Genomic DNA, 22,272 nt, shown 5'->3' with positions numbered 1-22,272 from the left:
CTTATTTAAATTCATCTCAGGCTTGATGAGAAAAAGACAAAAGAAAATATCTATATGGTCATTTCCTCCTGTTACTTCCTTTCCATGGACCCACTCCCACCTAAGTAATTTAACCTCATAATATATTCGGTTTTTATCTTTGATATATTATTACTTTTCAATTGATCATTAGAAACAAATTTAAAAAGAAAATAAAAAAGGTACTTAAAATAAAATTGAGTGGCAAAAGTTCCATAGTAATTTTTTCTCTAAGCCAAAAAGCTGAACTAAGTACTTACGTAATGACTCCACCTTTTCAACTCCAACACTCATAATTTGTCATGTTGGATACTTTATAGGATCAAGATGAGGGGCGATGTATATGAACAATAAGAATTTATATAATCTATATTAACTTGTTTGAAGTTAATGTATATTCATTGTTGTTGTTCAATGATCAACATAGCATATTCTTGGGGCAGGTAGTTAAAACTGAAGATAGACATTAACAACCCCCCTTAGTCAAACATATAAACCAAACCAGTCGAAACCTAATCAAGCACCAACTAATAACATCATAAGATAACAATAAAGAAAAAGAATAACAAAACTGAAGCAACTGACTAAATCAAAGCTTTAATATTAGTTTAATCATTTAGCTCTTTCCTGGTACCTTCGATTCCATTTGATTATTTTCCATGTTTTCATAGTTTAATTTTTGCAATTGAAAGAGAATCAACTGGACATCTGCTTGTGACCAATTCAGCCATGTTTTCTTCTAGAAATAGTACTAAAGGGTTTCAAAATCAGGAGATGGCTGTAGTTTGTTTGCAACAGATGCTAACATAGTCATTTTTTTCAATTTAAATTAAATATATCGTATAAAAGTTATGCATATACACGGACAATCCCCTTACCTTGTCACGAAAAAATATTATGTAGTGGTATACCTTAAATTCTTGGAAATGTACACTAACTTTTGTTTTTGTTTAATTTTGTTAAATGTTTTTTTAATTATATATAAGGGTAGGGGAAGGAAAAATTAGGGGGGGGGGGGGGGGTATCAAGCGGGAAATTAAACCCTCACTAACATGATAAAATTTATATAGCTAGCAACTGAACTATTAAAATTCCCCTTAAACAACAGTTCATTTTTCCATGTCTAATAGTCGATGTAATTATGACAAATTTCTTCTAGAATTTTCTGAAGTGCAGCAAGAGTTATATAATGCAAACAACATCATTCGTATTTTTACAATAGTACATGCTTATAACGTTGTCAAAAACTTGGCAAGGTCAAACATTCAGGGGTCATTTTGGTATGAATGTATGATGTAGTATTAAAAAAAAGGTCATGGTATTAAGTTTAGCATTTATTTATCCTGCATTTGGTAGTAATTTTCAATTCAGGTATTGGATACATGTATATGTATTCTTCATATTATTTTATAACGATTTCAACATTGAAAAACAACATATGTGGAGCATTTTAGTAACTCAGTTGGTTGACTATATGAACTTTCACCTTGTTGGTGAGATTCAATTCCCCACTTTGTATATATTCCCCTCCCCGATTTACCTGTTCCCTACCCGTATGTAATAAATTGAATTTTTTTTAAAAATAACAACATACGTATTACCTAATAAAATATTTAAAAAGAAAAAAACTCCATTGATTGCTATAGTTCTCCTTCTCCAACCCTTCACAATACAAAAGAACGAGAAGATCAGCACTTAACCAATGCAGCAATGTTTGCGCAGAGTGTTGAACTGGTTATATATTTCAACATGATAATAGAGCAGGCAAAGATTCTGGATTTGAGCTTCATCGCTAACCATTATAAAAAAAAATCATATGTTTGACTCATAAAAATAAAAAAGTTCGCACGTGAAAGAGCATTTTGAAGACAATTAAATAAATAAAAAGGTCATCTCTCTAAAGCTTAAAGATGATAACACATTTCAACACTAAGTTACTAACACATAAACATATATACGACTAAAAATAACAATGTTAGAGATGGTATATTTGCTGTATAATGATCAGTCGTGCAAGTATGATATTTCAAAGTCAAACTGTTGATAGTGAACGTGAAAAGATGTGAGAATAGCCACCCGCAACGTGCAGGTTGTAATGTATATTTTGGGGTTTAGAGACAACTATGCCTGAGTTGTATAGGGATATTCTGTTTGTCTACCGTAGAGGTGGTAAAATAAGTAAAAGAAAACAGTTATTCACCCATATTATCCATTAAAAAATGGATTGGATAATAAACTTTTTAAAAACGGGTTGAATATGGATAAGAATCATATTATCCACTAAGAAAATGGTTAACCAAATGAATAACCAATATGGATAACTAATGTGTTTAACTTTTACATTTATAAAACCTCAAATTGGGGGTTCTCAAGTTTGGGAGACTAGTAATTCTCCCATAAGTGATCGTATTCAACAAGTCATGGATAATATAGATATCCATATTATCCGCCGGATAACCTGTTTTTTATCCGTCTCAAATACGAGTCGGGTCGGATAATTTATCCGTTTTTTGAATTACCCGTTTTTGACCCGCGAATATCCGGTCTGACTCGCCCGTTTGTCACCCCTGGTCTACCATATGAGGAGGTGTAACAACTAGAGGCGGAGCCAGATTTAAAGTTTATGGGTTCTGAATTTGTAACCGAAGCCATAATTCGTTAATTACTGGGCTCACAATTAAGTATTTATACATATTTAATAGATTTTCTAATATAAATACAATGTCTAAACAAAAAGCTATTGGATTCGTCTGAACCCGTAAGTAACACTCTCCCTCCACACCCGATAGCAACTACTTCCCCTGTGTTAGGCGTGGGCAAACCTAGGAGACAGAAGGGGGTTATCCGAACCCTCTTCGCAAACAAACCGCAAGATAAATTGAGACGGAGGAAATAATACAAGTCTCAGGCGGTACTAAAATAATACCATGTGCATTATATTCTTCTTAGTCTTTTCTTCTACTTCATCTCCTTCCGATTTGAAATAATTGATGCATTAAAATAGAAATTCAAAAGTCAACTAACTGTATTCTATCCCCCAATGAAAGGAACATTTTTTTTTTTAATTATAAAAAATTTCTTAGTACAACCAACACCTACTCACACACACATATATACTCATAATATCCTTGTATCTGCAATGCATTATTCCTTCTCAATTAACTAAGTGGGAGAGACAAAGAGAAAGAGATGGGAAAAAAGAGCTTAGTTCTATTGCTTTGTTTTATTGTTATGGCCATGCCAATGGTTAAAGGGGTTGACTTAGAACCCAAGGCTGTTGAAAAATGGTTCGAAAAACTTCCCCATGCAAAGCAAAAGGTAACCAAATTTCATTTCTATTTCCACGATATACTTAGTGGGAAGAATCCAACTGCAATTCAAATAGCCCGATCCAATACAACTGCTAAATCTCCAACTTTATTTGGGGGTGTTGCAATGATGGACGACCCACTAACAGTTGGGCCAGAGCCCAACTCAACAATAGTGGGACGAGCCCAAGGAATATATGGGTCAGCTGATCAAAAGGAAGCTGCCCTTCTTATGAACCTCAACTTTGTTTTCACAACTGGTAAGTACAATGGTAGTACACTTAGTGTTCTTGGCCGGAATCCTGTGTTTAATCAGTACCGTGAAATGCCGATCGTCGGCGGTTCTGGTGTTTTCCGGCTAGCTCAAGGAATTGCCACTGCAAAGACCGTTTGGTTTAATTTAACCAGTGGGGATGCTGTTGTTGAGTATAATGTTATAGTCCGACATTATTCACATTAATTTTGGAGTTTTGCGCGTTGACTTTCATTTTGTAATTTCCTATTTTATTGTATTTAATAGGTCTATTGTTTCTCTATTTTTGTCTTAAGAATAAGGATGTGTATTGATGATCAATGAAATAAGACCTTTAAGATGTCTTGAATTGTATGGATATCCAACTTAATTTCTTGGATATGTTTAAGGTACTAAATAATCTAAATAAATAGTCAACGAACTGAGATATATGCGAGGGCAAAGATCATTTTTAGTTCACGGTCAAAATTATTTATATCCAGTAGCCGTAAAAGTGTATAAATTTGTATATGTTTTGTGTATAACATACAAAAATTTATATATAAAAAATACAACAAATATGTATTTTTTTGACTATTATTTTGAAAGCTGTTATACAGTGCCATTTTCCCTATTATCCTATGACTTTTTGGTGGTAGATGTAATGAAAACAAAAAGTTGTTATTATCTGGAAGTGAAAGCTGGTATATTATAAAAACCATGCTGACAACTAATTAGATGATTTTAAGCAGTATGTGATAACAATTATACATTTTAATGATGCATTTAGTTAGTTTCGTTTAGTTTTCATACAATATATTTTTCCATTGTGTATATATCAAATGAGATCATGTGGTAGTTACGCTGTTAACTACTCATCCAATATATTTGCAATGTGTTTGAATAATTATTATCAAAATGGATATATAATCTAGAAATAATTAACAACCTATGACTAAAAAAGGTTATGCGTTCAGTCAAGTTATTTAATGACTGTATTCATTTCCAATAATTTCGTACAAATTTTATTATAAGGTAACATTATATTCAGAAGCAATATGTGACAATTAAAATTTTGTTAAAACGATATGATCTAATATACTCCAATAAACCGTCGAAATTTTATTCATATATTAGGTTTAGATTTAAGGTTTAGAGACACCATACCTGAGTTGTATATAGGGTCCTGTCTTGCTTGGCTACCACATGAGGAATGAGTTGCAACAATTACAACCAGGTTACGCCACCCAAGACAATCAAAATAAGATTTAAATAAAGTATACATTAACAATGTACTCCTTAATTAAATAATATTTTTACTATATATATAAATATATTATTTTTGGTAATTAGAATTTTTTTATTACTAGTGAAATATGTACAAGTATAAAAAAAACCCTATAGCTTTCATACTATAAACCCATATTCATGAATACATAATTTTAATGGATTATATAAATATTATTAAACGATTTGTTTAAGTTATGAAATGAAATTTAAAGCAAAAATATATATTCTTAAAAATGATGAATGTTGATTCCATTTAGCTAACAAAATAAGAAATAAATCCTACCCTTCGAAGCCCTCAGAGCCTTATAGTGATTTTTGAGGACTTCTTTGGGAATATTTTATGAAAATTATTGTTTACTATGTGACTTAATACCTAAAATAAACAAGTGGCACAAAAATCATTTATCACAATTATCCAAAGATTTTCAAATAAGACAAAATTGAAAAATTAAATATTTTAAAATTTTAGAGATTTGATAATGAAGAGGTTGTCATAAGAAATATGGATGTGTATCGATAGTGCAATAATATACACCTTTAACGTGTCCAATATTCTACATATAATAATTAGGTAGAAGTTGTGAGGAAAAAGTTGAAATTATCTGGAAGTGAAAGCTAGGATTAAAGATACAAAAAACAGTGCAGGAAACTCGATGATTATATATAAGCGGTATGTGATGCATTGATACAAATACAATTTAATAATCTCTTTAGTCTTCATACAAACCTATTTTTTATTGTTTAAAATGAGATCATACGATAGTTGGTTGATCGGTTGATAACTACTCTTTTAATATGTTTTAATGATCATCATCTAATTTTAGCAAGTATATTGGGCTGTGAATAAAATTTTACAATGGTAACTGAAAAGATTGAGAAATTACATATAAGATGTAAGGATAACTTACAAGTGTAAGACCTTTTGGTGAAACCGTGTCGGTTTGACCCAATTTAACGTTGTTCGGTCAATGTGACCTACGTTTACATGCGAAAAGAAACAATTTCACTATACCAACAAGAGTACAAAAGAGATTATAAAATAAGAGTAGATACTCTAATTAGTCCCAAATCCCGCAAGAGAATAACCTTACAAGATCATTCCAAAAAAAGGATTTACACAAGTCTTTTCCAACACTCAATCTCTTACAAAATACTCTATAATGAAAGAAAAGAAAGACAAGAGACGTTTGTCTCAAACTGTGGTGTATTTGATATGGACATTTGCGAGCCTATTTGTAAGAAAATGAGATGGTCATGTATGGAATATGATTGGCCAGCAAGGTCTTTACTGAATGGACATAAAATGTCCAATAAAGTGACCAATAAAAGACCAAAGAGAAGCCAACAAGGTACATAGTCTATGGCCAAAAGTAGGCACGTATATTACAATACTCGTAATATATTTGTATTTACAATGCATTATTTCTTTTTAATTAACGAAGTTGGGGAGACGAAGAAAAAGAAGAGATGGAGAAAAGGAGCCTAGTTCTATTGTTTTGCTTCATTGTTATGGCCATGCTAATGGTTCAAGACGTTGACTTAGGACCCAAGGTTGTTGAAAAATGGTTCGAAAAACTTTCCCATGCAAAGCAAAAGTTAACCAAATTTTATTTTTATTTCCACGACATACTCAGAGGTAAGAATCCAACTACAGTTCAAATATCCCAATCCAATACAACTTCTAAATCCCCAACTTTATTTGGGTTTGTTGCAATAATGGACTACCTATTAACAGTTAGGCCATAGCCCAATTCAACAATAGTGGGCCGAACCCAAGGAATATATGGTTCAGATGATCAAAAAGAAGGTGCCATTATCATGAACCTCAACTTTGTGTTCACCAGTAGTAAGTTCAATGGTAGCTCATTGAGTGTACTTGGACGGAATCCTGTATTTGATCAATACCGTGAAATGCCGATCGTGGTGATTCTGGAGTTTTTCGGTTGGCTCAGGGAATTGCCACTGCAAAGACCGTTTGGTTCAACATAACCATTGGGGATGCTATTGTTGAGTATAATTTTATAGTCTTACATTACTCACATATAGGCTTACATTACTCACAGTGATTTAGAGTTTTACATGTTGATTTTCATTTGTAATTTTCTATTTTACTCAATTGTTCTATAGTTTCTCTATTTTGTCATAAAAATAAGGATGTGTATTGCTGATCAATGAAATAAGACGTTTAAGATGTTTTGAATTGTATGGATAGCATCTTAATTTCTTACACTACCAGAAAATTGCTCTTCTCCAACTACTAATTCCGGCTATAAAACAGTAGTAGGAAATTTTTGATTACAATTGGAACGACTCGACCGGTCATTTTTCTTTTTAGATCCCCGTTCCCCTAATTAAGATACTCTGTATGTACTTTTAATGTTTTATAACTTGCGGGGATGGTTGGTATGGGTTGAAATCGGAACACTTAGTTCCTTGAAAGTAGCCTAAGATGGCCAAGTTTGACTTGAGTCAATATTTTAAGTAAACGACCTCAGAATCGGGATTTGATGGTTCCAATAGATTCGTAGGATACTTTGGACTTGAGTGTGTCTTCGGATCGGGTTTCGGGTGAACCGAGAGCGTTTCGACGCTTAATGTTGAAAGTTAGCGCATTGAAGGTTTTCAAGTTCTTTAAATTTGGTTTGAAGTAGACTTTGGTGTAATCGAGGCCCGTTTGGGATTTCGAGCCTGAAAATATATCCGTATGGTGATTTATTATTTGTACTCAAGATTTGGCCTCATTTCGAATTGCCTAAGTATGATTCGACGTATTCGGATCTAATTAAAAAGTTTGAAGTTCATAAGTTGATCATTTTGGTTTTGGGGTGCGATTATTAATCTCGATGTTGTTTTATGTGTTTCGAGGATTCGAGTAGGTCCGTAGACCATTTGGTGCATTTGGACGGGGTCCCGGGTGACTCGGGTGTGTTTCGGACCACCCGGAGCTAAGTCAAAATTTGCAGAAAATGCTGTTCTGATTTTCTTCTTCACGAACGCGGAGAAGAAGTCGCATTCACGATGAAGGAATGGAGGTGGGTGGCATTTTTCCCTACGCGTTTGTGAGTGGGTGACCGCGTTGGCGATGCCCTGGGCCACTGGCCTTCGCGTTCGCGATTAAGCCTTCGCGATCACAAAGTGTGAGGCTAGCTGGTGAGGGGGGAACTCAATGACCTTTGCGTTCTCATTGAGGCTGTCGCGTTCGCGATAGGCAAGTCAGCTAAGCCTTCACATTCGCAAGGCTAGTCTCGCGTTCGCTAAGGAAAATTTTTCGGGCTTGGGAATTTTGTCTTTGTGATCGCGGGTGACCTCTCGCGATCGTGAAGAAGGTATCACTGGGCAGAAAATATTTTTAAAGTCGGGACTTAGGCTTATTTTTTCCATTTCTTATTGTGTTGGCCGAATTTGGAGCTTCTTGGAGGGGGTTTTCATCAAGCACTATAATGTGAGTGATTTTTTCCTAATGTGAAATAAATACATAGATTATGGGTAGATTTTATCACGTGAAATATGAAAATTTTAGAATTTTGTTGGAAAACCTAGGTTTTGATATAAATGGGATTAGGCCACAAAAATAATTATGGAATTGAGTAGAAATGATATATTTGTATTCGTGAGTTTATGGGTAATATTTATTTACGAAAATTTCCGGAATTCGGGCAACTGGGCCCGAGGGTGAATTTTAGGAACCTTCCAAATCGGGTTGGGTAATTACTCTAGTGGTTAAATTATGAACTTCTGAGCACTTATTGATTAGTTTATATGCCTTTTGATTAGCTTTGGATTGCTCGGCTTCGTTTAAGGAGTTCTAGTGTGGTTAAAGAGCCGGTTAGTGGACTTGAAAGCGAGGTAAGTCTCTTGCCTAACCTTGTAAGAAGGAATTTATCCCCTTAGTGTATTAATTATTGTGTGCTACTTGTTGTGGGGAGCTACGTACGCACGTGGTGACGAGAGTCTGTACGTAGCTATATCCATGTTATATCCTGGTAGACTTAGATTCACATCATGCCTTATTTTTGCTATTTGTATCTATCATGTATATTGATTTTCTTGATTATGACTGAGAATGAGGATTAGAATAAAGATACTGAATTAGCCTCTTACTTTGGAAAAAAATGGGAAATATTTGATGAACTATGGATCCGTGTCTTCTCGACTCACATGTACTTTCTCGAGCGAGGTAAGTTTCTCTACTCTTATGAGATCGGTCCATTCGCCTCGGCAGTGTATTAAATTACTCTTATGGGATCGTGCCGTTCATTTCGACAGTGTATTAAATTAATCTTATGGGATCAGGCTGTTCACCTCGGTAGTACTGAGTACCACTATTCCAACGGTACCGGACCGTTCGCCTCGGCAGATTCGTGCTTAATACTTGAGACTAGATTTGGTTTGGTAACAGTTGAGTTAGCGCCTTCAGGACCGGTTATGACATGTTTAGTGACTTTATATAGACTCATGTGGGGAATTACTGTAATTGTTTTTATCTGTTTCGTTGCTACATGTTGTACATTCTCCATATCTACTTTATGTATTTCTATTACTGTTTGACCACTAGTAAGTGTCAAGTTGACCCCTCGTCACTATTTCTTCGAGGTTAGACTGGATAATTACTGGTTACACGTTATTTTACGTACTCACGCTACACTTCTGCACTGAATGTGCAGGTACTGAGACTGTCACGACCCAAATCCGTAATAGGTTGAGACTTCACCTAACGCCGCCGTTAGGCAAGCCCACAAGTGTATCTACAATTGATTGACCCCTTTTTAATAATTTAATACGAAAGTCTTTCCTTTTTAGAGAACACTTTAAACTAGAGTTCATGCAACTGTGATAAATCTTTTTAAACAAAATACTAACATAATAAGTGCATACTCTGCGGTGGTAGAAATAACGAGTATAGCAGTAAATAAATGCTACAAATTCCGAAAACTCAGCGTCACAAGTACATGAGCAATCTAGAGAATATACAAAACTACTAAAAATTCTGTCCGAAAGTAATAGACATGAATAGTAAATATGGTGGAAGGAGACTCCGGTGCTGCGGATCGTAGCAAGGCAAGCAATTCACTGCTAAGTCTTCGTAGATGATAGGCTACGCTCCCACATGACCACTGGTAGAACCTGTCTCAGTACCTGCACATCAATGCAGAAGTGTAACGTGAGTACGGAGAACAACGCGTACCCAGTAATGCACTAGAACTGAAGCACCAGTAGTCCCCCCATGTCCAATTCCGAGTCCGATTCCAATCCGTTTTGCATCCGGGGCCCACGGGATCCCATCCAATTACACTCACACATATAATAACATAATACAGACCCACTCGCTTGATCAAAATACCAAAATAAGATCTAGAAATACGAATCGGACGCCAAAATGCATGCATTCGACATGAAACTCAAAAACTTCTAAAAATACTTCTGCGCGTCTGATTCTATCAAATCAACTAAGAATGATTCCAAATTTTACGTGCAAGTAATAAATCATCATACATAACTATTCCCAAGATCAGAATCCCAAACGAACCTCGATAACACCAAAGTCTATTCCAAACCAAACTTAAAGAACTTGGAAAACCTTCAATGCGTCAACTTTCAATATTAAGCGCCGAAACGCTCCCGGGTCATCCGAAACCCGATCCGAACACACGCCGAAGTCCAAAATCATCATACGAACCTATAAGACCATCAAATCCCAGTTCCGAGGTCGTTTACTCAAAATTTTGACTCAAGTCAAACTTAACTATTATAAGCCACTATTAAGGAACTAAGTATTTCGATTTCAACCCGAACCCTTCCAAACCTAAACCAACCCTCCCCGCAGGTCATAAAATAGTAAAATCACATATAAGGAGTCTTAATTAGGGGAACGAGAATCTAGAAAGTAAACTAACCGGTCGATTCATTACATTCTCCACCTCTTAAACAAATGTTCGTCCTTGAACGGGTCTAGAATCATACCTGGAGTGCTGAAAAGATGCGGATATCTACTCCTCATGTCCTCCTCGGCCTCCCAAGTCACTTCCTCAACTGGTTGACCCCCCCCCCCCACTGGACCTTCACCGTAGCAATCTTCTAGGACCTTAACTGGTGAACCTGCCTGTTAACAATGGCAACTGACTCCTCTTCATAACCCAAACTCTCATCTAGCTAAACTGTGTTGTAATCTAGAACGTGCGACCTATCGGTATGATACCTCCAGAGCATAGAAACATGGAAGACCGGATGAACTCTCGATAGACTGGGAGGCAAAGCAAGCTAATAAGCAACCTCCCCAACTCGCATCAACACCTTAAATTGGCCAATAAACCTTGGGCTCAGCTTGCCCTTTTTCCTAAACCTCATGATCCATTTCATCGGCAAAACTTTCAAGAGAACCTTTTTGCCCACCATAAATAATAGATCACGCGCCTTCTGATATGCGTAACTCTTCTGTCTAGACTGTTCCGTGCGAAGTCGCTCCTGAATCAACTTTACCTTTTCCAAGGAATCCTTCACTAAATCAGTACCATATAACTTAGCCTCGATGGGCTCAAACCATCCGATGGGCGAACGACATCGCCGACCATATAAAGCCTTAAATGGATCCATCTCGATGCTGGACTGATAACTGTTGTTGTAAGAAAACTTATCAAAGGGCAAGAATCTATCCCACTGACCTCCGAAGTCAATGATACATGCTCTGAGCATATCCTCCAGAATCTGAACTGTCCTCTCCGATTGCCCATCGGTTTGCGGATGAAAAACTGTGCTGAGTTCTACTCGGGTACCCATCTCACTCTATACTGCCCTCCAAAAATGCGAAGTAAACTGAGGGCCTCTATCTGATATGATGGAGATAGGCACACCATTCAACCGGACAAATCTCCTGAATGTAAATCTGGGCCAATCTCTCTGAAGATTAAGTAGTCACCACCGGAATATAATGTGCCGACTTGGTCAACATGTTAACAATGACCCAAACGGCATCAAACTTCCTCAACGTCCGCAGCAACTCAACAACAAAGTCCATGGTGATGCGCTCCCACTTCCATTTTGGTATAGCCATCTGCTGAAGGAGGGCACCTGGCCTCTGGTGCTCATACTTGACCTGCTGACAGTTTAGACATCTCACCACATACTCAACTATATCTTTCTTCATCCGCCGCCACCAATAATGTTGCCTGAGGATGCGATACATCTTCGTAGCCCTTGGATGAATAGAATACCGAGAACTGTGCGCCTCCTCTAGAATCTTCTCCCTCAAGCCATCAACATTAGAAACATATAGGCGACCCTGGATCCGCAGAACACCATCCCTCCGATAGTAACTTCCTTGGCACCACCCTATAGTACTGTCTCTCTGAGAACCAACAAGTACGGATCATCATATTTACGAGCCTTGATTCACTCAAGTAATGAAGACTCAGCCACTACGCATGCAAGAACTCGACTAGGCTCAGAAATATCCAATCTCACAAGTCTATTAGCAAAGGACTGAATGTCCAAAGCCAATGTCCTCTCCTATGCTAAAATAAATGCCAAACTACCCATACTCTTAGCCTTTCTGCTTAAGGCATCTGCAACCCCATTTACCTTGCCCGGATGATAGAGGATGGTAATATCATAGTCCTTTAGTAACTCAATCCACCTGCACCGCCTCAAATTAAGATCCCTCTGCTTGAACAAATGCTGCAAGTTGCGATGATCACTGTAAATCTCACAAGACACCCCATAAAGATAATGACTCCAGATTTTGAGAGCATGAACTATCATGGCCAACTCCAAATCATGCACGGGGTAATTCTTCTCGTGGGGATTCAGCTTACGTGAAGCATATGCAATAAATTGCCTCTCCTGCATTAATACACAACCCAGGCCAACGCGTGAAGTATCACAATATACAATATATATCTCTGAAACTGAAGGCAACACTAAAATTGGTGCTGTAGTCAATGCGGTTTTGAGCTTCTGAAAGCTCACCTTGCAATCTTCGGGCCATAGAAACAGAGCATTATTTAGGGTCAATCTAGTCAAAGGTGCTTCAATAGATGAGAAACCCTCCATAAACCGGCGATAATAACCTGCTAACCCTAAGAAACTCCTGATCTTGGTCGATGTGGAAGGACGAGGCAAACTCTGGACTGCCTCGATCTTTCTGGGATCTACCTTAATACCCTCGCCTAATATAACATGCCCTAAGAATGCCATAGATCTAACCAGAACTCGCACTTGGAGAACTTAAAATATAGCTTCTGTTCCCGCAAGGTTTGAAGCACAACTCTCAAATGCTGCCCATGCTCCTCCATGCTACGCGAGTAGATCAACATGTCGTCAATGAAGACAATGAAAAATGAATCAATATATGGCATGAACACTCAGTTCATCAAATCGATAAACGCAACCGGGGCATTAGCCAAGCCGAAAGACATCACCAAAAACTCATAGTGACCATATCTAGTCCGGAAGGCCGTCTTCGAAACATCCGAAGCATGAATATTTAGCTGATGATACCCATATCTCAAGTCAATCTTAGAGAACACCCTGGCACCCTGCAACTGGTAAAAAAAATCATCAATATGCGGCAACGTGTACTTGTTCTTAATGGTAGCTTTGTTCAACTGGCGGTGATCAATGAACATCCGCATAGTCCAATCCTTCTTCATGAACAACACCGGCGCACCCCAAGGCGACACACTCGGTGTGACGAACCCCTTTGCTAGCAACTCCTCAAGCTGTTCCTTCAACTCCTTCAACTCTTTAGGAGCAATGCGGTATGGTGGAATAGAGATAGACTGGGTACCTGGAGCAAAAACAAAACAGATCATAATACAGAAATTGATGTTACGATCTGGTGGCATGTGTGGTATATCATAAGAAAACACATCGGATAACTCCCGCACCACGGGCACTGAATCAATCGCCGAAGTCTCTACAGCAGTATCCCAAGCATAAGTTAGATAAGCCAGACAACCCTTCTCGACCATGTGTCGAGCCTTCAGGAAAGAGACAACCCGACTAGATGCACCGACTGATGAACCCTTCCACTCCAATCTAGGTAACTCTGGTATCTCCAAGGTAATAGTTTTGGAATGGAAATCAAGGATGACTTGATATGGAGACAACCAGTCCATGCCCAGGATGACCTCAAAGTCGGTCATATCGAGCAACAGAAGATTCGTTCTAGTCTCATAACCACAGAAAGTCATGATACAAGACCGGTAAATCCGATCCACAACAACAGAATCTCCTACTAGCATGGATACATATATAGGTGTACCCAAGGACTCATGAGGAACACCCAGAAAATCAGCAAATAGAGATGAAACATATGAATATGTAGACCCTGGATTAAATAGTACCGTAGCATCCCTACATCAGACAGAAATAATACCTGTGATCACGACATCTGAGGCTACTGCATCTGGTATGGCTGAAAAGGCATAGAACCTAGCTGGAGCACCACCTGAGTGGCCTCTACCTCTATGACACCCCTACCTACCTTCCTTCCGCCTCTGGGCAGCCGGACAACTGGTGCAGTAATCATGGGCTGATAGTCCTGCTGCTCAGCCTTGCCCCAATGTCTGGGACAAAACCTCTTCACGTGGCCAAGATACACACACTCTAAACAACCCCTTGGAATGGTGGACTACTAACCTGAAGTCTGACCCTGATTGCCTGAATACCCACTGGAGGAATAGTGAATAGCTGGCGGGCGGTAAGTACTCTCTGGAATGACATTGAAATAGGGTCATGCCGGAGCACTCCGAACAGGTGGTGGTGCTAACTACATGGGCTTGCTGTGCTGCCCCCTCATGAACTGACCTCTGCCCTCACGTGGGGCACCACTGAATCTTCCAAACTGTCAGGGCCACTTGTCCCATGGCGCAAACTCTCTACTGTGGTTGCGAATACGCTCGATCCTCCGAGCTATATCGACAACCTGAGGAAAAGAAGTCCCCATCTCTGCCTCACGGGCCATAGGTACCTGAATCTCAGGGTGCACACCTGCAATGAACCTTCGTACCCTCTCTGTATCTGTGAGGAGTATAATAGCTGCATGGCAAGACAAGTCAGTGAATCTTGCCTCATAGTTCGTGACAGACATGTGACCCTGACGGAGTCGCTCAAACTGACCCCGAAGCTCCCCTCTCTCAGAAGGTGGTATATACTTCTCCGAGAACATATGTGTAAACTGATCCAAGTCAAGGGAGGTGAACCCGCTAGCCTACTAAGAAGATAATCCTGCCACCATCTACGGGCCTTGCCCTAAAACTGAAAAGTGGTGAAGTCCACCCCATTGGACTCCAATATCCCCATGTTCTGGAGCTTATCCTTGCACCGGTCAATGAAATCCTGGGGTCCTCTAACCACTCACCCCCAAAGGTAGGGGGCAAAGCCTAGTCCATTTGTCCAGCCGCTTCTGCGGATCATTAGTCGTGACTGGTACAGCCTCTGGCATAGCCGGTATAACAGGCTAGGCACTGCCTGCAGGTAGTGCACCTGGGTTCTGATAAATGGCAGCGGCGTGCCTTGGAGCCTGACCAGTAGGGGTATGTGCTCCCCCTCCCGCTTGAGATGTGGCATGGTCCACTGGAAATAAACCATCAAGCGTCATAGAGTCCATGAACCGCAACGTATGGCCCATGACCTCCTGGAATCCCGGCGCAATCATCAAATCTGTTGGGGCTGGCATAGCTGCAGGCGCCTCATCCTGCTCCTCAACAATAAGATCCTCCACTAGATCCACAGGTGGCATAATAGGAGCAACCCTACAATGCCCTCGTCCTCTAATTGGAGCTGGAGCCCTCCCCCGGCCTCAGCCTCAGTCTCTAGCAACGGGGAGAGCAGCCCCTCGACCACTTGGTACATCATCCACACGCGTTCTCACCATCTGTGAGAGATCAATAGAAAGACACTTAGTATAATATCAACTTCACGATAGGAGATGAAGAAAGAGAAGTTTCCTAACACCCTATAGCCTTTCGAAGATTAGCACGGACATCTCCGCACCGATCCGCAAGACTCTACTAGGCATGCTCATGACTCGTGAGGCCTATGTGAACCTAAAGCTCTAATACCAAGCTGTCACGACCCAAATCCATAATAGGTTGAGACTGCACCTAACACCGCTGTTAGGCTATCCCACAAGTGTATTTACAATTGATTGACCCATTTTTAATAATTTAATATGAAAGTCTTTCCTTTTTAGAGAACACTTTAAACTAGAGTTCGTGAAATTATGACAAATAATTTTAAACAAAATACCAACATAATAAGTGCATACTCTGCGATGGTAGAAATAACGAGTATAGCAGTACATAAATGCCACAAATTCCCAAACCCCAACGTCACAAGTACATGAGCAATCTACAGAATATACAAAACTACTAAAAATTATGTCCGAAAGTAATAGACATGAATAGTAAATATGGTGGAAGGAGACTCCGGTGCTGCGAAGGTAGCAAGGCAAGCAGCTCACCGCTAATTCTCCGTAGATGATCGGCTATGCACCCGCGTGACCACTGGTGGAACCTGTCTCAGTACCTGCACATCAATGCAAAAGTGTAGCGTGAGTATGGAGAACAACGCGTACCCAGTAATTATCTAGTCTAACCTTGAAGAAGTATTGTCGAGGGGTCAACTTGACACTTACTAAAGGCCAATAATAATAATAATAATAATAATGCATAAAATAGACATGGTGAGCATACAATAGGTATCAATGAGACAAACAAAAACAACTACAATAAATACAACATGAGTCCGTAACACATCACCAACATCTTATAACTAGCCGTGAAGGCCCTAACTCAATTAAGCACGAAGTTGCCGAGGCGAACGATTTAATCCCATAAGAATAGTGGTAGTCAGTACTGTCAAGGCAAATGGCCCAATCCCATAAGAATAATGTTACCATCATACTGTCGAGGCGAACGGCCCGATACCATAAGAGTGGTGTTATCATACTACAGAGGCGAATGACTCTATCCCATAAGAGTGGTATCATACTGCCGAGGCGAACAGCCCGATCCCATAAGAGTGGTGTTATCATACTACTGAGGCAAATGACCCGATCCCATAAGAGTGGTGCTATCATACTGTTGAGGCGAACGTCCCGATCCCATAAGAGTGGTGTTATCATACCGCCTAGACGAACGACCCGATTCCATTAGAGTAGAGAAGTTTACCTCGCTCGTGGAAGTACTTACGAGGAGAGAAGACATGAAGTTTTCATAGTTAATAAGTATTCCTCAATTTTCACAAAATAAGAAAGCTAAGTCGATAATTGCAACTTTAAATCCCTAGTCTCAGCTCTATTCAAGACAATTAATACGCATGATAAAAACAACAGTACAATTAAAAGCATGATGTGAATCTAAGTCTACCCGGCCATATCATGGAATATAGCTATGCACGGATTTTCGTCACCTCATGCGTACGTAGCTCCCCACACAAGTAATACACAACAAAGATACACCGAAGGGGGATGAGTTCCCTCTTACATGGTTAGGCAAGAGACTTACCTCATTCCCCAGTTCACTTTAGGTCCACTAGGCCGCTCTAAAAGACCCAAGTACATGCATAACAATCCAAAACTATTCAAATGTTATATAATTTAATCAATATATACTCAATAGTTCATACTTTAGCTTCTAGAGTCATAACCTAACCCAAATTGGAAGATTCTTAAAATTTTTCCACGGGCCCACGTGCCCGAATTCCAAAAATTTTTAAAGATAAATATTACCCATAGCCTCACGAACTCAAATATATAATTTTTATTTGATTCTATAATCAATTTCGTGGTCAAATCCCATTTTTATCAAAACCCTAGGTTCTTCACAAATCCCACAATGTTTCACAATTTTTCCATGTTTAAGCAACCTAAAATCCGCATAATTAACTTGAAAATGGGTGGAAGTTACTTACCTTACAATATTGGTGAGAATACCCCTCAAATGTGCTCTCAAAATAGCCCAAGACCAAATAAAAATGTGAGGAAAAGTGGCCTAAGTCTCGGATTAAAAGGCCTCACTGCCCAGCGATTTTCGCTTGTGAGGACCTTGGGTCGCACCTGCGATGCCGCACCTACGGAAAATCCATCGCAGGTGCGGTCCTCACCAAGGTTGGCCAAGTACGCTTCTCCGGAGAAGCATGCGCACCTGCGCATCCGCTTCAGCGGAGCCGGTCCGCATCTTCACACTTGCGCCTGTGGAGAAATGCCCTCTCCTGCGACCCCAAGCCTCCTTGGCCTAGCCCGCACCTACGACCACCTTCCTCGCACCTGCGAGCTCGTAGGTGCAGTAAACCCTCCACTTATGCGACCACTGGACAGCCTGCTCCAGGCCATTTCTGCGATCGATGAGCTGCTTCTGTGAAGTCGCACCTGCGGTCAAATCCACGCAGCTGCGAACGCACCAGAACTGAAGCACCAGTAGTTCCCCCATGCCTAATTCCGAGTCCTATTCCAATCTGTTTGCATCTGGTGCCCACGGGACCCCATCCAATTATACTCACACATCCAATAACATAATACGGACCCGCTCATGTAATTAAAACACCAAAATATCATCTAGAAATATGAATCGGACACCAAAATACATGAATTCAACATGAAACTCAAAAATTTCTAAAAACACTTCCGCGTGTCCGATTCCTATCAAATTAACTCGGAATGATGCCAAATTTTGCGTGCAAGTCATAAATTACCATAAAGAACTATTCCCAGGCTCGGAGTCCCAAACAGACCTTGATAACACCAAAGTATATACCAAACCAAACTTAAAGAACTTGGAAAACCTTCAATGTGCCAACTTTCAATATTAAGCGTCGAAACGCTCCCGGTTCATCCGAAACTCGATCCGAATATACACCCAAGTCCAAAATTATTATACGAACCTATTCGTACAGATAAATCCTGGTTCCAAGGTCATTTACTCAAAATATTGACTCAAGTCAGACTTAACTATTATAGGCTACTATTAAGAAACTAAGTGTTCCGATTTCAACCCGAACCCTTCCAAACCTAAACCAACTATCCCCGCAGGTCATAGAATAGTAACAGTACATATAATGAGTCTTAATTAAGGGAACATGAATCTAGAAAGTAAAACGACCGATCGGGTCGTTACAGAGACATGTACTACCAGTGGTCACGCGGGCGCGCAACCGCACTTTTACGAAGACTCAGTGGTGAGCTGCTTGCCTTGCTTCGATCTGCAGCACCGGAGTCTCCCCCTACCTTGTTTATTATTTTAGTGTATTATCATTCAGACAATGGTTGTATTAGTTGTGTATATTCTCTAGATTTCTCTTGCACTTATGGCACCAGGTTTTGGGGTTTTCTAGCATATATGTACTGTTGTACTAATCATTACTATCACTATGGCTTTTGTATTTTCTCCCGTTTGATATTTTTGAGAAAAGAGTATATACGTTGCATGAGATCTTACTTATTTCGGTCTTTAAAAAAAAAAAAAAACTTCTATTTTAAAAGTTAAAAAGGGATAACTAAATTGGAGGTTCACTTATGGGCTTGCTTAACAGAGGCATTAGGCAACATTGCGACATATTACAGGTTTTGGATCGTGACAACAGTAATCGTAAAATAAAAACTAATATTTTTGTAATTTTATAAATATTATCCGACTACAGTTTCGATTCGACTATCGTTGTCGTAAAATTTGGCAGAAAATTCCGCGAATTAATGTTTTCGACTACTGTGGTCGGACACGAAGTAAAAAAATGGTAGAAATTTATGTGTACAGTAGTATGAAATTTTTTTCCGACGTACCATTTTCCGACTATACCAAAACAGTCAGAATGTAGTTGGAAAATTTGGCTTCGCGATTACTTTTTGGCTATGTTAGTAGTCGGAAAACTGTGATTTTCTGGCACCGTCGGATATGTTTAAGGTACTAAATAATCTAAACAAATATATATGAACTGAGATATACACAATTAATTAAAAACAAAACATATGTTATGACTATGTATTGGTTGATGTAATGAAAACAAAAGGTCGTTATTATTTGGAAGTGAAAGCTGGCATATTATAAAAATCATGTGGGCCACTAACTAGATGATATTAAACAGTCTGTGATAGCAATTATACAATATATATTTTCATTGTGTATATATATCAAATAAGATCATGTGGTAGTTATGTTGCAAACTACTCATCCAATATAAATGTTTGAATAATTATCATCTAAATGGATATATAGTTTAGAAATAATCATCAAGTTATCTTAATTGCACAAAAACATATATGTAGAAAGGTTCATATTCACACAGCTGTGTAAGGCCTTTTGGTGAAACCGTGCAGGCTTGACTTATTTTAACGTGATTCGGTCAAAGTGATCTACGTCCACACACGAAGAAAAATAATTTCACTATACCAATAAGAATACAAATAAGATTATAAAATTATAGTAAATACACTAATTAGTTCCAAATACCCCAAGAGAATAAGGTTACAAGATCCCTCCAAAGAAAGGATTTACACAAGAGTTTTCCAACACTCAATCTCTTACAAAATACTCTATAATGAAAGAAAGGAAAGACAAGGGACATTTATCTCAAACTTTGGTGTATTTTATATGGACATTTGCCAGCCAATTTATAAGAAAATGAGATGGTCATGTATGGAATATGATTGGCCAACAAGGCCTTTAATGAATGGACATAAAATGTCCAACAAAGTGGCTAATAAAAGACCACAAAAGAGCCAACAAGGCACATAGTCTATGGCCAAAAGTAGGCCACATATATTACAATACTCATAATATATTTGTATATGCAATGTATTATTCCTTCTCAATTAACTAAGTGGGAGAGACGAAGAGAAAGAATAAATGGAGAAAAGGAGCATAGTTCTATTTCTTTGCTTCATTGTTATGGCCATGCCAATGGTTCAAGACGTTGACTTAGGACCCAAGGCTGTTGAAAAATGGTTCACAAAACTTCCCCATGCAGAGCAAAAGGTAACCAAATTTCATTTTTATTTCCACGACATACTCAGAGGTAAGAATCCAACTGCAGTTCAAATAGCCCAGTCCAATACAACTGCAAAATCCCTAACTTTGTTTCGGTTTGTTGCAATGATGGACGACCCATTAACAGTTGGGCCAGATCTCAATTCAACAATAGTGGGCCAAGCCCAAGGAATATATGGTTCAAGTGATAAAACAGAAGGTGCCCTTCTCATGAACCTCAACGTTGTGTTCACCAGTGGTAAGCTCAATGGAATCATGTGTTCAATGAGTATCGTGAAATGCCGATCATCAGTAATTCTGGAGTTTTTCGGTTGGCTCAGCGAATTGCCCCTGCAAAGACTGTTTGGTTCAACATAACCAATGGGGATTCTATTGTTGAGTATAATGTTATAGTCTTACATTACTCACATATAGTCGTACATTACTCACAGTAATTTAAAGTTTTACATGTTGATTTTCTGTCAAGATGCAAAATCCAACTAGTCGTGATGATACCTAACCCAACCGGCTAGGTAAGACAATTAGCAATAATAATCCAATTCATTGAGATTTACTGAGAAGTGTAATGATAATATAACTGCACTTCTATACAAAGAATTCCTAAAGACTGATAGTACAAATCATGAGTTTTAAGATTTAGAGTTTACAAAGCTGGTATGAAATAAATACATCACCTGTTTGAAATCTACATGAACAACTTAATAATTCTAAAGCTACCAAGAACAAAAGGCAGCAATAACCGGAACGTATGTACGTATTAAATGCTTGCTCCCGCCATACACAACAACATTAGCATCGAAAATCTGTACGCAAGGTATTTAAGTGTAGTATGAGTACAACCGATCCCATGTACTCAATAAGTAACAAACCTAACATTAGGTTGAAAGTAGTGACGAGCTGGGACAAAGGTCGGAGTCCAACACCAATAGCCAACAACAGTTCATAACAATATAATAAGAGTGATAAAAAAAATAACTCAGAGATATAATGCCCAGCTCATTCACAGTTACGGAAAATAGTCATGCTTTTCAGATATAACAGTAACACCCAAATCCTTCAACGAAATCATAAAAATATAAGTAAGTCAGAAACCTTTGATTTTCCCAAAAACTTTCAACAACAAATAACATGATTTAATTTCAGATAGCATGAGGAAAGTACATCTCTATGTCTATATGTCAATTTGCATGTGAAGTCATAAATGTCACAAAATCGTGAAACATGGAGAAATGCATCTCTATGCTTGCTTGTCAAGTATGCATGTCAGATGCAATGTATCATAGTGATAAATTCATGTACTCATACTCTTAGAGTACTCAATATCACAGTTTCACACTCCCATTCATAACGCTCAATCACTCAATCACTCAGCACTGAACATGGCAGATCCAACCCAGGGCAGATCCAACCCAAATGAATCAATAACAACTGCGCTCACTGTGGG

At 38.7% G+C, this 22,272-nt stretch overlaps 2 protein-coding genes and 2 pseudogenes across 2 annotated transcripts; 3 read left to right on the top strand and 1 right to left on the bottom strand.

Annotated features, from left to right (window-relative positions):
* The first annotated feature begins 3,208 nt into the window (after positions 1 to 3,208).
* LOC104097174 (dirigent protein 22-like) lies at positions 3,209 to 3,928 on the top strand. Its single transcript, XM_009603700.4, has one exon. The coding sequence runs from the start codon at positions 3,250 to 3,252 to the stop codon at positions 3,784 to 3,786; it is 537 nt and encodes a 178-aa protein (XP_009601995.2). The 5' UTR covers positions 3,209 to 3,249; the 3' UTR covers positions 3,787 to 3,928.
* A 2,374-nt stretch (positions 3,929 to 6,302) lies between these two features.
* On the top strand, positions 6,303 to 7,053 carry LOC104097173 (dirigent protein 22-like; annotated as a pseudogene).
* A 6,152-nt stretch (positions 7,054 to 13,205) lies between these two features.
* On the bottom strand, positions 13,206 to 15,013 carry LOC138899672 (uncharacterized). Its single transcript, XM_070186351.1, has 2 exons — positions 14,721 to 15,013; positions 13,206 to 14,199 (listed from the first exon to the last, which is right to left on the bottom strand). Exons 1-2 carry the CDS (start codon positions 15,011 to 15,013, stop codon positions 13,206 to 13,208), a joined length of 1,287 nt encoding a protein of 428 aa, XP_070042452.1.
* Positions 15,014 to 20,637: 5,624 nt separating this feature from the next.
* LOC104097172 (dirigent protein 21-like) lies at positions 20,638 to 21,381 on the top strand (annotated as a pseudogene).
* Positions 21,382 to 22,272: the final 891 nt, after the last annotated feature.

The sequence above is a fragment of the Nicotiana tomentosiformis genome, chromosome 10 (assembly GCF_000390325.3).
Source record: "Nicotiana tomentosiformis chromosome 10, ASM39032v3, whole genome shotgun sequence".
Classification (NCBI taxonomy): Eukaryota; Viridiplantae; Streptophyta; class Magnoliopsida; order Solanales; family Solanaceae; genus Nicotiana; species Nicotiana tomentosiformis.
This window is presented reverse-complemented; position numbering and strand designations above follow the sequence as displayed.